The 16,086-nt window shown below is 41.2% G+C and overlaps 3 protein-coding genes across 3 annotated transcripts; 1 reads left to right on the top strand and 2 right to left on the bottom strand.

The window, feature by feature from the left end:
* Nucleotides 1–335: 335 nt before the first annotated feature.
* LOC104441858 (probable calcium-binding protein CML13) lies at nt 336–1,208 on the bottom strand. The gene has a single exon (XM_010055104.3). The coding sequence runs from the start codon at nt 1,072–1,074 to the stop codon at nt 631–633; it is 444 nt and encodes a 147-aa protein (XP_010053406.1). The 5' UTR covers nt 1,075–1,208; the 3' UTR covers nt 336–630.
* A 1,130-nt stretch (nt 1,209–2,338) lies between these two features.
* LOC104441857 (putative transferase At4g12130, mitochondrial) lies at nt 2,339–6,085 on the bottom strand. The gene is made up of 5 exons (XM_010055103.3): nt 5,262–6,085; nt 3,667–3,920; nt 3,425–3,523; nt 2,930–3,088; nt 2,339–2,842 (listed from the first exon to the last, which is right to left on the bottom strand). Exons 1-5 carry the CDS (start codon nt 5,717–5,719, stop codon nt 2,598–2,600), a joined length of 1,215 nt encoding a protein of 404 aa, XP_010053405.2. The 5' UTR covers nt 5,720–6,085; the 3' UTR covers nt 2,339–2,597.
* Nucleotides 6,086–9,528: 3,443 nt separating this feature from the next.
* Nucleotides 9,529–10,604, top strand: LOC104441856 (hypothetical protein). The gene is made up of 2 exons (XM_010055102.3): nt 9,529–9,669; nt 9,800–10,604. The coding sequence occupies exons 1-2, from the start codon at nt 9,610–9,612 to the stop codon at nt 10,385–10,387; spliced, it is 648 nt and encodes a 215-aa protein (XP_010053404.2). The 5' UTR covers nt 9,529–9,609; the 3' UTR covers nt 10,388–10,604.
* The last annotated feature ends 5,482 nt before the right edge of the window (nt 10,605–16,086 follow it).

Raw genomic sequence — 16,086 nt, 5'->3', positions numbered from 1 at the left:
ACTCTGCAAGCTGCATTTCGCCGCTCTCTCAGATATATATAGCTGCTTGCATTGTATCCATGACAAATGGTCAACTCTAGACTAATACACATTCTACAAACCAAAGCCAAGCCACTGCGCAAACTAGAACACCAAACACAAGTAAAATTGCCAAGGCAAGACCAAAGCCGAGACACCTCATCGACCCGGAAAGAATACAACGCCATTGATCCCGAAAACATAACCAACATCAAATTAGCTCCTGGGAAACTTGTATTCGTCATTCACAAACCCATCTCCCTACCCGCACCTCCTCTTCGCAACACGATCCAATCCAAACACCCATTCAATCGCGGTAAAACAAACAGGCCTCGGGCCCGACAAGCCACTATGCATTAATCGAACAAATTAACAACACAGTAGCCAAATTAGGAATGAAAAAAGAGAGTAAACAACAAAGAGGACAAACAAACTCTACCACATTGAACATTGCAGAGCAACTCGAACAGAATCTTCAAATCCCAAAGAGAACAACCACCGCCCAAAAGACGGAAAAAAAAAAAGAAAAGAAGAAAAGAAAAGAAAAGAAGAGTTCACGAAAGACACCCAAACATGACGAATTCGAAATTACCCCTCTCTTCGGGAGGCTTCTCACTTGGCGACCATCCGGGCGATGAAATCCTCGTACCGGATCCTGCCGTCGGGCCCCACCTCGACCTCCCGGATCCACTCGTCGAACTCGGAGGGCTCGAGCTTCTCGCCGATGCTGGTGAGGATGTGGCGCAGATCGGCGACGGAGACGTAGCCGGTGGACTCCTTGTCGAGGACCTTGAAGGCGTCGCGGAGCTGGCGGTCGAAGGGCTCCGCCCGGAGGTGCCGGGACATGAGGTCGAGGAAGCGCGGGAAGTCGAAGGGGGCGGTGAGGCCCTCGCCGGCGACGATGGACTTGAGCTGGGCCTGGGTCGGGTTCCCGCCGAGGGAGCGCATGAGGATCCCCAGCTCCGACGGCGCGATCCGGCCGTCGCCGTCGGTGTCGAAGAGGGTGAACGCCTCCTTCATGGAGGAGATTTGGTCGTCGGTCAGGTCCTTGCCCATTTCCTTCTCTCGGGGCTCCGGCTTCGGGTCCGGGTCCTCCCTCTTCTCGGGTCGGGCGGCGGAGGAAGGAAGGAGGTTGTAGAGAGAGAGAGGAAATGAGATGAATGAAGCGCCGGTTTGAAGGGGGCGTGAGAGAAGGCTGTTTTAATTTTTGAAGGGGAGGAGGAGGAGGTGGGCCCCTGTTTTTTTTTTTTTTTTTTTTTTTTTGTGGGGGAAACTATAATAATATATAGTCTTTGCTTTTTTTGGTGGAGGAAGGAATATCGAAAAGTTAATTATAACTTTGAGAAATCAAATAACAAATTGACATGTAATTTTCATCGGCCTAACTTCCTTTTCTGAAAGTTCAGGTGGAATCTCAACTCTGTCCCAAACATTCTTTATTTATAAACAAAAAAGATTCACCGACCTTCATCTTAATTTAAAATCTACTTTGATTATGCCAAACTTTTTTGACCCGTGAGCAGATTTGAGATAAGATCGAAAATTAATGATTTATTAGGCCCTAATTTCCTTAAGAAAAGTGAAACTTCAGGTGGAATCTCAACTCTATTCCAAACATTCTTTATTTATAAACAAGAAAGAAATTCACCAATCTTCATCTTAATTTAAAATCTGCTTTGATTATGTCGAATTTTTTTGACACTTGAGCATATTTGGGATAAGATCGAAAGTTCATGATTTAAAGTTCACAGTAGAATTAGAATTAAATCTAAAGACTAGAGATTCTTTTAGGGAAATAAGCCTAAATTTATATACGTTTCTAATGATTCTAACAATTGGTTTTTTTTTCCTTTTTTAGAGAAGTGTCCTGCTTGTGAAGTTGGGTTGGCTTGAGATTCTTCAGTGCGCTGCCATAGTACCGTTACGGAAGCTTTTCTTGATCTCATGACCTGAAAGAAAGAAACACAAGTGGTGCAAGATGAGGTGTATATGTGATCCCGACAAGATGATCAGATGCGGTCGTTTTTCGAGAAAAAGGAATTTGCTTTTGGGTTATCGTTTTAATCCTGAACGGACGCGAAGGAGCATGACGTCTAATCCTCTTGATCGGTTTAGAGGGGCGCCAGTACTGCCTGATCATTGGAGAGGAAGTCCAATAATGTCCGGTCCGTTTTCCTAAGGCCCGACACAGCAGCTGCAGAATGATTGATCGGACACCATTCCCAGAGCACCATCTTGGCCGCACTGTTCTCGAGCGTCCCACCAGATTCACAATCATTCCACGTCGCTCGCTCTGCGATTAGAATATCAAGCGCAAGGCTTAAAGACGCAAAACATCTTGCTGGCTTCATGAAGTTTTTATAGGCTTTTGGCTTCGATGTTTCTCTTGAAAAGATTGAAAATTGCTACTTCCCTTGCAGTTATTCTTAACTCGGAATCCGTGGGTTGAATCACGATTTCGACAACTATTGATACACATTGGTCAGACAGATCTTTTCCCGATCTAACAAAAACAGCTTCGAAAGGGACGGTTTTTGCCAACGAAGAGGTGAAGAGCGTGAGTGGTTAGCACGACGGTGTTAAGCAGCTGCACTGTGCTGTCGTTGCTCTTGAAACCATTCTGGAGGCCACCAATCTGGTTTTACTGCCTGAGCCTTGAGATCCTCTTGCCCGAGTATGGTGAGCGAGCTGGACTTTTTGAGAGCTTCTTCCAACCTTAGAAGACCGAGACCTCGACATCCCAGCACGGTGGTGACTGTTCCGATTCTCTTGCCGGAAGCAGCATCCAGGATTTCTGATCCAGGAGCGACTTTCTGCTCTGCTTCTGTAACAACATGGAGCACCAGAGATCCATCGGATACTTGGTATAAAAGAAAAGGACGAGTAACAAAAACATAGGCTGAAGGTTTACCTTTTCCTTCACTGTCGAGGAACTTCAGAGGCAGCAAACGCTTGCGGATGACACCTCGGTGATGGGTTCGAGCAATCAATTCCTGCCCAACATAGCAACCCTTGTCGAAACTTATCGCATTAAGACCTTCTAGATTGTATTCCAGTGGAATTGCCTCTCCTACATTAGTAATAGTTTAATGATTAGAGACTACATAGCTGTGTGAGAGAGAGAGAGAGAGAGAGAAGGGGGGCCATAAAGAGTCATAGAGAACAGCTTCTGCTGCATAATTAAGTCTAAAGCATCAAGTACAACTAGGTGCCATGACGAGAATCATCATGTAGGAAGACACAGATCTCTTCAGATACTTTGAACGCCTCAAAAAATGTCCAAGTAGTTACTGAAAAGGGACTTGCAAAGAACATCTGACAAGAATGTTCTATGTATCTAATGAAACGTAACAAATATCAACACAACTGTTGCATCTCAAATGAGAAATTTGGAAACAAGATGAACCTTTGGGAATCTCTGTTGAGCCCTCTGCCACGCCCTTCTCTAGTCTCCAAAGAAGATAATTTTTTTCATCTGTTTTTTTGTCTTCTTCAACCAAAGGAGCTGCAATAGACACAAGAAAGAAGCTTAACAGTCTTAAGTAAAAGAGTATTTGCAGGAAAATATAAGATGCTAGCTCAGTTTTCAACACCATGACACCAAAGACATGCAAGCAACCAAATTGAGAAAGGACAAGAAATATATACGTTCTGAAGAAGACGGAAATATGCCTCTATAACCCAGAGAGTCTAATCTAGGATCTTTGAACCACTGCCACCCGCTTTTATTTCCCTGTGAAGCAGACATAGCGGATTTGTCAACACCAGCACCCCAGCCAACACTAGCAGCATCTGGCTCCTCTTCTGTTGAGGACTTGCGAGAGAAGTTACCACCATAACGCTGCCAAGAAGAAAAATCTTGGGCCACATTTTCAATATCTACTTTTGCCCTCAATCGGTATCTGCACCAATAGGATCATGAGAAACAGTACAGATGAGTCCCAAGGGAAAGTCATCATTTTATTTTATTGGGAGGGGCAAAGTTCCTGGTGAAGTAAATATGTCCATTGAAACACATCTACAACAAACCAAAAACCATATCAGTTTTCACACATGCGAATGCAAAGTCAATAGGAAAACTGCCTATAGAAAGAAATAAATAGAGGTCAAAGAGAGGATCAAGGCAATCCTAAAGATCACTTTTTATGTGATTGAGTTTCCACTTTCCAGATTAGGCTAAAAAATATTAGTTAACGAAAATTCATCATTCTACCTTGATATACAGCAGCAGAAACCTGCCACTTCACAGCATGCACTTTGCCCAAAAACTCTACTTCATATTAATTGGAGATAGCATATGAGGCAAGAATGATACCAATCCAAGATCTTCCCATTAAGATTTATCAAAAAGGACAATTTGCTGAATTTCTATAAGAAATGTGCACCTCAGACATTATAAATTGCCTACTCTCAATTATAGACAACATCTGACAGTTAAGATCAAGTTAAAGCACCTAACTTCTTGTCTGCATAGGAGCTTCGTCTGCAGCACCAACATAGAGAAGAATGTAGCAATCTCAAAAATACCAGATCCTTCTAATGATCAGTGAAGACACCAGACGTTCAAAAACAAAAGAAGGATGGCCCATCAGTTCATCCTGAGGGATGAAGGTCAGCTATTACGTAGTGGTGAGACTGGAGAGCACACTCTATGATATTAAATAGCAGTTCTTAGTAGTTCTTGCAATCACAGAACTAGCATGATTCAACATTTAAGTACATGTCCTATATAAAAAACTGCTATTGACATAAAGGAAGGCCTCATGACATGGATATCTGACAATTGAAGGTCTGGAAATTTTTACCCAGATAGCATTCATACCCAAGGTTCTGCCTGGAGTACAAACTTCAAATGCAGTTGCACAGACATTTCAAAAGATTAATCTTTAAACATTCGAACAGACGGTACCCGCATAGCATTCATATCCAAGGTTCTTCCTCGAGTACAAACTTCAAATGCAGTTGCACAGACATTTCAAAAGACTACTCTTTAAACGTTCGAACAATCGGAATTCATCAGCGTCCCAAGATTCCAGAACCACACAAAACAGCTAAGAGAGCCAAATTATGCCTTGTTTGGATGATAAACCGAAGGGAAATGACAGGAAACTATACCCAGGAGAAAAACTAGGGAGGGGCGTAGCAACACGCATGACCATTTCCGTCCCCCACTTCACTAACCATACACGAATTCAGACATTACACCGAAAAGAACAACAATTTTAAACTGTCAACGGACTCACCTTTTGAATGTTTGCACAACCTCGTCCAAGACCTGCGCATCGACGTCCGCAAGCAGCTCGAGCTCCCCGTCACCGGCCCCGGGTCCGGCCCCGGTCTTGTCGAACTTCTCTTCAGGCCTTGGGGGTCTGTACAGAAACAGGTCATACAAGAACCGCCCCTGAGGAGTCAACAGAGCAGCATACATCGGAGGGACCGCGTGCAGGGGCATGTTGGGCGTGGGCAGGTGCGAAGTCTCCTCGCCGGGGGTTTCACCGAACCGCCGCACGTCGTTGGTCAATAGGCCCTGGAGGAACTTGATCGTGTCCGGTCCGCTGAACCTGATCACGGACCGGGTCTTGAGCCGGGAGGCCATCGACCCGACATTCTCGAGGTCGTGCTGATGGTGGTTCCGGCGGAGGGTCAAGTAACTAGACGCGATGGACTTGGGGAACCGGAAAGGAGGCTCCAACCGGCGCATCTGATTGTTCTTGTTTTCCCACAGATCAGCGACCGGATGATTTGCAGTTCTGGCTTGACGACGGAGGAGCGGTAGGGCAGGGAATGATGCTTAGTGGCACGAGGGGGGCTTAGAAGCGCGACAAGTAGCTGCTGGCTGGCGCTGCGTCACGCGGGCAAGGGGTGGCTGGCGGGACCGAGGACAAGACGAGCTCGTTCGATGATGGTGGATCAGGTGTTCGACGAAATGCGTAAGTGGCTGTGCAGGCTTCTTTCAATGTCAACGGGCTGGAGACGGATCAGGTGATCGATGGAGGATGTGAGCAGCCGAAGTTATTTACGACCATGATGTTCGGGATGCGGGCGGGCCGGGACCCAACGCAACAAGCCCCCCCACGTCAGACCGATTCTGCGGTTCGATCATTTTCCATCCCGTGAATAGGTCCATCCAAAATGGGGAATGATTTTTCTCTGGCCCGTGAACACTGAACAGGTCCATCCAAATCTCTAATTGCACTTGATGACGCTCGATGTCACGGCACGAGAAGGCTCATTTGGTAGATCTCCGCATCCATCATCAGAGCCTAGGTTGCACGGACACTCTCCGGGACCTTTCGTGTCGTGCCCGACACTCCAACACGTATCCGACACGCACAGGATTATTTTTACAAATTTCCAAAACTTGTGGGGTTTAAATATAAATATATATATAAAATAATAATAAAAGCTAAAACAATTTTCTAATACTCATTTAAAGATGTTAGGTGCTTGAAATTGCAAATTTTTCACTTGATGAACCGGAGAGTTTTTTTTTTTTTTTTTTTTTAAGAAGAAGTAGATAATGTGGATGAATGACTTTTTGTTATATTTGATGATGGAATGTTGATTTTTTTCTCATTGTTAAATTTTAAATTTAATAATGAAACGTGGATTACTTGTTTTTTCCTCTAAGTTTTATGGATTATTACAATGAAATGTAGTTGAATTTGTCAAATTAAAATAATGAATAATATTAACAAATGTATGATTAATGTTTTTAGTATAGATTAATTCTAGGCTCTTATTATTATTATTATTATTTAGTTATTAAATATTTATTTAATATATAACGTGTCGGAACGTATCGAAATTCTTTACTTTTGAGAAATAGTGTGTCAGCGTGTCGTGTCGTGTCGCGTGTCGCGTATCCGTGTTGGTGTAACCTAGATCAAAGCCTGGTTCTGGAAAAATGGAGGAAAGGCTCATTTTGGTAAGAAGTTCTGGTGATATTGACATGATCTGCATTGCAAAGATAAAATCTACAATCTATTTAATTATAGAATCATATGATAAAAAAAAAAATTATAGAAGATCAGCATACCAGCAAATTGCGCTCAATGTATTAATCAACTAGCAGGCAAGAAACTGCAAATCAAAATCTCAACGCTAATGGAAAATCAAGGGTTAGAAAAAGAATCGACCACATTAACACCTTTAACCATAAATTACGGACCCAGAATATTTTTCACCGGGTATACATATAATTGCCGAGGCATTGACAAGCAAACATGAACCTCTTCTTGGACTTACCATCGAAACGACAATTTCCTCGGGAATTTCAGAAGGGTATAGGCTCACACCAAAGACAGCGACAACCCGTGTATTGAACTCCTATGGAAAACGATTGAGAGCAAATTAAAAATACATATATTTAAAAAAAACATCAACTCCGACCGTATCACGTCAACAATTCCAAGTGGCATAACATAAAAATATCGAGGGTTCAATTAACACAATTAAAAGGTTTGGGGTTAAATTAACAAAAATATAATAAATTTAACACTTTTTTTTTATAATTTTCTCAATTTTATCTACATGTCATATCAAAGCAATTAGCTCTAATTTCCCAAGTCATCTGCTTATATCGTAGTTGGACCGATATCTCGAATATGTACGAATCATGAAATTCTTATACTTAAGATCCAAACACGTGATGTCATTTATTTATCTGAAATTTGCTCCACATAATTCAATATTTTTTAGAGCATTTGAAGATCACTATCACAGGCATTAGCATCACATTTCTCTTTTCTTTTCTTTTTTTTTTCTCGCTTTTTTTCACGTGTTCTACGCACGACTCCAAATTCAACCCTCCAATCTCTCGGACCTAAATGTACATTATCCACTATTATATAGCAACTAAACTACCCGGTAGCCAAAGCTTATGTAATCCAGCTCCTTAAATAAGGGAATTCGGACATTCAATGAATTCGGACCTTATTGCAGCTCATATTTTATGGCCGACGGGAGGGGCGGCTTACACTAAGCGAAAAAAGGCGATGGGAACGACAGCTACTTCACACATTTTCGCAGCCTTGTTTCGTTTGCGTGTTCAGAAAATTATTCCGTACATGTCAGATTTTCGAGGTGGCGGGCAAAGACGGCCACGTCGGCCACGTCGGCGACGGAGTCAGATGGACGTCGAAGTCAACCAAGCTGGAGCGAACTGAGAACAGATGAAGGATTCGAAGGGAAGGCAGCAACTCCGGTTTCGTGCCCCGGTTGACCATCACGTATTCTCTGTACGCGGACGCGGCTGCTTCTGCTCGTTCGATCTGATCCCCACTTGCTTCGAGATGAATCGACATCTGCTGGGCGCCATCGAACTGGCAAATGATTTGACTTTCTCTATTCGAAGGAGAAGAACCAAGCCCCTCGAACCCACAGAATTTAACTGCACCGACCTTGGACTTTGACGCCGAGGCGTGGGATCACTCCACTTTTTTGACGCGTTCAAGTTGAATTAGGGGTTCCCTTTACACTGAGTTTAGTATAGTGGGAAACAATTCGATCGGTCCGTATCGCGAAGAGAAAAGCTGCAACTTATATAAAGCGATTGAGAAGCATTTTGCGGCCACAATTGCTTTGGGCGATTTTCTTTTTTATTTCGAAGTTGCCCGCCATAGGATTTTTCGGGTGTTGTGGTTTAAAACACGTGTTATGAAACGCATGAGTCACAACACACCATAGTTATAGCTAGACTTGTCAAATGGGTCAATAGAATTGACCCAAATCAACTCATTTGGTCAATTTTGATCAAATGCAATTAGTAACTTATACTTGATCAAATATGTACCATACACAACCCGACTCGAGTCGACTCAACCCGAGTCATATTACTAAAACATTTCCGTATTTATCATATTCTAAGAAGATACATACCCAAAGCAAAGTGGATTCCACACAATCGAGTGAGGGTGAGAGAGCAAAAAGAAAGTCATAAAAATTAATTGAATTTAAGTAAGTTGTGAATCAGCTCATATTACTTTTGGTGATATTATTTTAAATTTATTTATGATTTATTTACTGAATATAAATAAATTAACTCATGTAACAATTGAGTATTGATTAGAAAAGGGACGTATGACCATTTTGACAGGTGTGGAACTTAAGATATGACCTTAGCCTTACCAGATCTCGGGTTCATGGCCAAAATCGAGTTAAAAACCAGGTGAATGTCACGAGCGACACAGGAGCCAGGCTCCAAATCTATAAGTCGGTTCGCACGCCACGTGGCGACTTACGTGTACGTGTCCGAATATGCTGTTGTAGCCTTGACACTTGACAAATTAAAAACACAAGAATACTGCTGCTTCAAATCAAGATCCAGGTTGGTGAACAGAAAGTCAGAAACTTCAAATATTAATAAAAGCTGATCCAGAAAAACCACTTGCAATCCCAATCCCGCACGTTGGATTTGCGCGGATCCATGTCAACCACCCTCGCTTTCTTCCTCAATATAAATAACGAACCCTCCTCATCGCTTCATCATCATCATCATCTTCTTCTTCTCAGACGGCAGACTTTAGACTTTTTTTCCAAGGAACAACGAAAGAAGCCAAGCACAGAGCTAGAGAGAGAGAGAGAGAGGCGATGAAGCTAGTTTGGTCTCCAGAAACTGCGTCCAAAGCTTACATCGACACCATCAAATCCGTAAGCTTTTACCCTTGCTCAAGATCTCGTCCTTTCTTCCCTGGAATATCTTCTCCCTGGAATTTGCTGGAAAAATGTCAGTCTCTGAAGTTCTAGACCAAAACTTGACGATTCCCTTTGAAATTTGCAGTGCGAAGCTCCGCTAGAATCCGGAGTTGCAGAGCTCGTCGCCGCCATGGCTGCGGGTTGGAACGCGCGGCTCGTCGTCGAGACCTGGTCGAGGGGCGGCATCATCGCCACAAGCGTCGGCCTAGCAGTAGCCTCCCACCACACGGGCGGGCGGCACGTGTGCGTGGTCCCCGACGAGGCGTCGCGGTCGGAGTACCTCGACGCGATCAAAGCTGCCAGCGCGGCACCGCCGGAGGTGATCATCGGGGAGCCGGAATCGGTGATGGAGGAGCTCGAAGGGATCGACTTCATGGTCGTCGACTGTCGGCGAAGCGATCACTCCAAGGTGCTGAGGACGGCCAAGTTGAGCAGTCGCGGGGCGGTCCTGGTGTGCAAGAACGCGGCGAGCTCCGGAGCGGGCGCCACCCCGTCGCGATGGCGGAGCGTGGTGGAGGGAGGATCGCGGCGGCTGGTGCGGTCGGCCTTCCTGCCGGTGGGGAAGGGCCTGGACATCGCGCACGTGGCGAGCACCGGCGGTGGGAAGGGTCGGAGAAGGTGGATCAAGCACTGGGATCAACGTTCGGGGGAGGAGATTGTTATACGAAGATAGTCTTCTTTTCTTCATCTTTCCCCCTTTGCTGCTGCATCTTTTGTATCAGATTTTGTTCTTCGTCAGAGCGAAAAGAAGAGCCAAATGTGGAAAAAATGGTACAGGATCATACATTTTGGAACATCGAAAATTGAACCGCAAAAAAACATTCTTATTCGCTATTTGGGACAAAACATTTTTTGTCGGATAATAAACCAACATAGCATGATCACTATTGATTCGATCATCTAGATCAATTTAGACAAACTTTTAACTTAAATTTAAATTTATCATATTGCGAATAGAAAAACATGTAAAATGAATGCTTCAAGTATCAATTTAGTCTTAAATCTTTTTTTAATTTTAATTTAATCTTAAATTTTTTGACTTTGTGTCAATTCAATCATTTCAACTAATTTGATTGGATATTTGCTAACAAAGAATAATATTTTCAAAAAATATATTTTTATTTATTTTTATTTTCTCTTTTTTCTTCTCTTTCTTCTTCTTCCTAGGGGTGTGTAACCGGACCGAGTATACCTGGGAACCGGATCGGTCCACCAGAAAAATAGGGTCGGGAATCAATTCCTGTTGAAACCGGTCCAGGAACCGGTTCCCAAAATTCGGAACCTATTTAAACCAATTCGGGAATAGGTTCCGAGTGATTACACTCGGAAACCGGTTCCCGGACTAATTTTGGAACTGGTTTTGTAAGTAGAGATCAAAAGCCCTTTTTTTTTTCCCTCAATTTCTATTTTTACTCTTGCAATCACACGAAGTTTTTCCTCTTGACTCTCTCAAACACGCACGGCACTTCTCCTTTGTCGTTCCTCTTCCTCGCTTCCCTCCCTCACCAGCTCCCTCTCGCACCGTTTGATGGACGGACGGTATTCGTCACCACCAAATTCTTGTGTATTACATGAATTGGCTCACATAAATTTTCTTTTGTAGAAGAAGTTATGCTTGTATAAATGAGTAACTTTATGTAGTAGCTGTGGGAATAAACTGATATTAAACCCATGTTTGTTGCTAATTATTTATCTTATGATTTTATTTATTATAATTAACCCTGTGAATTCTTAATTTTTCGTTTAGTCAAAAAGTTCATATATTTATTTATTATAAATGCTTAATGTTTCAATACAAATAATGATTATTACGTTATTTTCTCACGTATTAATATAAAATTCAAAGAATATAAGAAGATTACAAAATAGGTTCAAGTAAAAACATGATAGACTGTGGAACAAAATAGGAAAAATGGGGTGGGTCGGGTACAACATCTAATACAAACAGGGCCAGGTATAGAGTCCAGAAAAGGGAAACCGGTTATAACAGGCCGGGTACATGACTCAAGTCTAGACCCTACCCACCCTGGACTCGATTACCCCTACTTCTTCCAACCAATTGCTAGTTAGCAACTAGACAGAGGCGAGGGCCGATAATGGCTCGAGCCTCGCCAATGTTTAAGTGAGGCTTGATCTCATCGAATCCAATGAGGTCAAGCCTCACCCATGGCCAATAAGAGCTCCAACCTCGCCAATGGTTATGCGAGATTGCAAGAGGCTAGGTGAGCGTCGTCCATGCCTGGCAAGATCCCTCATCTTTGTCCAGTTGCTAAGGTCCAACGATCGGTTCGAGGAAGAAGAAAAAGGAAGGAAAAAAAAGAAAAAAGAGAATAAAAAAATTCAAAAGAAATATTAAAACATTATTAAGAGTTGTCTAAATCAGCATCAGTCATGCCATATGACCGACCAATATCCACATTAATAATATTTGGCAAAAATTAATCGAAATGACTAAATTGGTATTAGGTCAAAAAGTTTATGATTATATTAATATTATTAAAATGTTTTTTGACAAAATGCAATAGATTTAGGACTTGTCTAACACTTTTTCCCTTGCTATGGGATGAGTTCTGCTCAAAGACTTCCCATTAAGATAGAAAATGCATTTCAAAATCACAGAAAATAATGATGAACATGACTAAAAAATAATGCAATGAAATAACGCCGGAAGATTGCATCTGCCATGCACGATTGCCGATTATCTAATCTGAGTAAAGTTATATTAACTCTTTTCATCTAAAAAGACAATATACTTACTGTTTTAGTCACGTAATATAAGCTTGACAAATAGTATGTTGGAGGACTTTACCCATGCGACCCTCCTCCAGCCTATTAAGCTTGTGTGGTTCTATTTCTTTCCCATCTTTCCATAACTAACAAAACATCGTGAATTAATTTTAGAAAAGAACAATGAAATCTGTTCATTATTCACCTACTACGGCATCCTCTTTTTTTTTTTTTATGAAATTTTATTTACAATGTGAATTTAATCCGTTATAAGTAAAGCATAACTCCCCTTTATTCAACTATTAAGTATAAATCTCGATTTTCATTTTTCAATTACTGGGTCTAGGATACCCTAGTGTGTCCAAAGAAAATATTAATAGTGAAAATAATATATAAAAAATAAACTAGATTAAATAAGTTGCATATGAAGCCTTGTCTTATGGAAAACAAGTTTTATCTAAAACATATTAAGGCAACAGCATTGACCAAGAACAGGTAATAACATTGCCATTGATTTCACGTGTATAATTAATAAAAATTGTTTTAGAACAATAAGGGCACGGATTTAAATTAGCCTTAAAGAGAAAAAAAAAAAAAACTAAGGATGTGTTTGGTAATTATTCTATTTTTGAAAATAATTCATGATAAAAAATTATTCTTTTTTATCTATTTCTGGAAATAATTTCTATGCATTTGAAGATATTTGGTGACTGGTAAAAATTTCTATTCTCGAAATAAAATTGTTTGGCACCATCCTCAAAATTTTTAATCCAAATCATTTTTTAAATAATATTATTACTTTTTTCTTCGTTTCTCATTTTCTTTTCTTTCTCTTCTTTTTCAAACTTTAGCCGGTCACTTTGGCCTTGAGATGACGCGATTGGCCAAATGAGAGCCGATGACCTTGTCGGAGTGTCACCGACCCTCAACAAGGCCTCGCAGTAACCGGGTGAGACTCGGCCAAGCCTTTACTAGGCAAGGAGCCTCGCCTAGATCTAACAAGGTCGAGCTTGCTTAGCTACTGGCGGGATTCAACCTCATCGGGCCACTATGAATTCAGTGTCGTTTGACCAAGGCGAGGCCGACCTCATGATGGCTCAACAAGGTCAAGCCCTGCTAGCAGTTGGGCAAGCTTGGCCTCGCTAGGTGAGGTCGAGTCTCGCCCATCCAAGCAAGGCTTGTCGATGGCTAGGGGAGATGGTAAGGCCGAGACTCATCGGTGACTAGGTGAGCCTCTAGCGAGCTCGCTTGACCTCGCCCAACTGATCGTTGGTGACCAGTGGTAGTGGGGGCAGCGGTGGCGATGGAAGAAGAAGAGAGAGAGAAGAAGAATAAGAAGAAAAGAAGAAGAGAAAAGAGAAAAAAAAATTGGTTTGATGTAATTTTATAATTATTCATGGGAACAAAAAAACAACTTTTTGTTACTCCTTCGATGTCATATTCTACTATTTATTTACTCACCCATGACTTACTAACCAACAACAGATCTTGACAGAGATTGAGTTGAAATAGCATTTCTTGTCACCCGCGTGAAAAAGTCCAGGGGCATAAAGCTTGTCAAAGTCAGCACCAGGGAAAGCTACTTATATCATATTATTGATGGGGAAGAAGCATGTGCCCATCACTCCAGCAATGGCACCGAAGATGAAATATAGAGTCCCTATATCCTTGTGGTTAGTGGAGGCTTGCTTCTCTTATTTAAGACATTTTTTGAAAAGGTTAGCTGAATAGCCTGTAGCATAGTTGATTTATGGTATCCCCTTCCCTCTATGCTAACTCAACTCCCCGGGGAGAAGAAATATATGATTGAGAGCCAAAGCTTCATGCTGACTTGCCAAGCAACCCATTCCGTCTTCATCCATAAAAAAATATGCAAAAAGACGACACGTGGCATTCGGCTTAGCTTATATGATGAAAAGTACCGAACCATCTTCGACGCAAGAGATGAAGCGAAGCGGTAGAAGAAGGAAAGACCAACCACCTTCGGTAGTCATAATCCTCATAACAAAAAGAATGGCCATAATTTTATATTCCAAATCTATTCTCAAGAACAAATTTGTTCTCAAAAATAAAAAATTTACCAAATAAATTTTTGTTCCAAATCTATTTATAGGAACAAAAAAATAGAATTAATAACATTTGACAAGTTGCCAAATGTACTCTAAGTAACTCGCTATAAGCTACAATTTCACTTGGTTGACTAGCCAAGTTGCATGTAATTAGATAGTACGGATACTTGATTGAAAAAATAATTTACAACGATAAGGGTATGGATTTAAATTAGCTTTAAAAACAAAAATAAAAAAGGAAAAATATAAAGAAAAGAGGAGCTAATCAAAGCCCCTCGAGCTTCAATTCGACCTACTCTCGTAAGGGTAACTCTACTCTCTCTCTCTCTCTTTCTTGATGTCAAGAGTCAACCAACCAAGTTCCAGGCATTAAGATTGTGTGCATCTTTAAATGTTCGATATATTTAATGTCGATTAAAGTGAAATCTTGAATGCCGGAAGCAAAGGCATTAAGTTTTGTGTATCTTTCAATGTTCGATATATTTAATGTTGAGTAAGCTGAAATCTTGAATGTCGGAGGCAAAAGCGAAAATTCAAAATAAAAATAAAGGTGACTCAACCTAGACCATTGAAGGACCTATGACATTAGGAGAGACTAGGGTCTAGACAGGGCCGAGCCCTTAGGTTGGGCCTAATTCGTTGTGCAGGCCCACCTATAACAACAAATACATGCATAAATATTGAGACCCGGCACAAGCATTATAACTAATTGGGAAAATAGCATAAATAATCCCTGAAATTTAGCTCAATATATAATATAATCCCTGAATTTTAATGTGGTTCCTAAATTGTAACCTAATGTGTAATATGATCCTTGAACTTCTAATTTATTCAACATGATTTACGAACTTTGGGTACATATTCAATTTAATCACATAATTATATTAAAATGTTCAATGTTGTCCTTAACCTAAATATTGAATATTTTCATTTAGTTCACGAACAATAATGAATGTGTACAAAAAAAATCTAGGGATCATATAAAATAAATAAAAAATAATGCATAAATCATATTGCATATTTGGTGACAATTTAAGGACCAAATTTGCAAATTTTTTCCAAAATTTAGATTTCATTTGTGTCATTATCCTTAACTAAATGACTTCGTCCAAACCCGCTCAAAAGTGTCATTTGAATACTTGGGCACGCACATGGGCCGCAAGGGCCATCATCGGGTCTAATAGTATATCATATAGTGCACATATACCATACTTCATATACTCACAATGTCCATGAGAACAGACATCTCATGCGTGTGGATACGCCTATGTAAGTAGGACTGACCAATTCCTGGTTCGGTTCCAAGGTGGAATCGGGAGTCAGATCGACCAACGGTCCGATGGAATCGGTAAATTTACTATTTTTGGCAAAAAATATAATGAAAAATGGGAGAAATTGAGAGGAATTAGGATTTGTTTTTTAAGAAATTTAAAAATATACATTATATATATATATATTAACCGGTTTAATCTGTTCGGTTAAAATCTTGGGCCCAACAGAGCCGATCGGTCATTGATCCCAAAAGTGGAAATCAGGAAAACCGGATCGTTCTCTTTGGGAACCGCCCAAAATTGGC

This window comes from Eucalyptus grandis, chromosome 4 (genome assembly GCF_016545825.1).
Source record: "Eucalyptus grandis isolate ANBG69807.140 chromosome 4, ASM1654582v1, whole genome shotgun sequence".
NCBI lineage: Eukaryota > Viridiplantae > Streptophyta > Magnoliopsida > Myrtales > Myrtaceae > Eucalyptus > Eucalyptus grandis.
Note: the sequence above shows the minus strand (reverse complement) of the source record. Positions and strands in the feature narration are given on the sequence as shown.

Bases quoted from the DNA above. Each gene is read 5' to 3' on its own strand.
- LOC104441858 (XM_010055104.3), bottom strand. From the start codon at position 1,074: ATGGGCAAGGACCTGACCGACGACCAAATCTCCTCCATGAAGGAGGCG.
- LOC104441856 (XM_010055102.3), top strand. From the start codon at position 9,610: ATGAAGCTAGTTTGGTCTCCAGAAACTGCGTCCAAAGCTTACATCGAC. The intron at 9,670-9,799 runs GTAAGCTTTTAC...TGAAATTTGCAG, and splicing joins ACATCGACACCATCAAATCC to TGCGAAGCTCCGCTAGAATC.
- LOC104441857 (XM_010055103.3), bottom strand. From the start codon at position 5,719: ATGCGCCGGTTGGAGCCTCCTTTCCGGTTCCCCAAGTCCATCGCGTCT. The intron at 3,921-5,261 runs GTGAGTCCGTTG...CTATTGGTGCAG, and splicing joins GTTGTGCAAACATTCAAAAG to ATACCGATTGAGGGCAAAAG. The intron at 2,843-2,929 runs GTAAACCTTCAG...ATGTTGTTACAG, and splicing joins CCTCGACAGTGAAGGAAAAG to AAGCAGAGCAGAAAGTCGCT.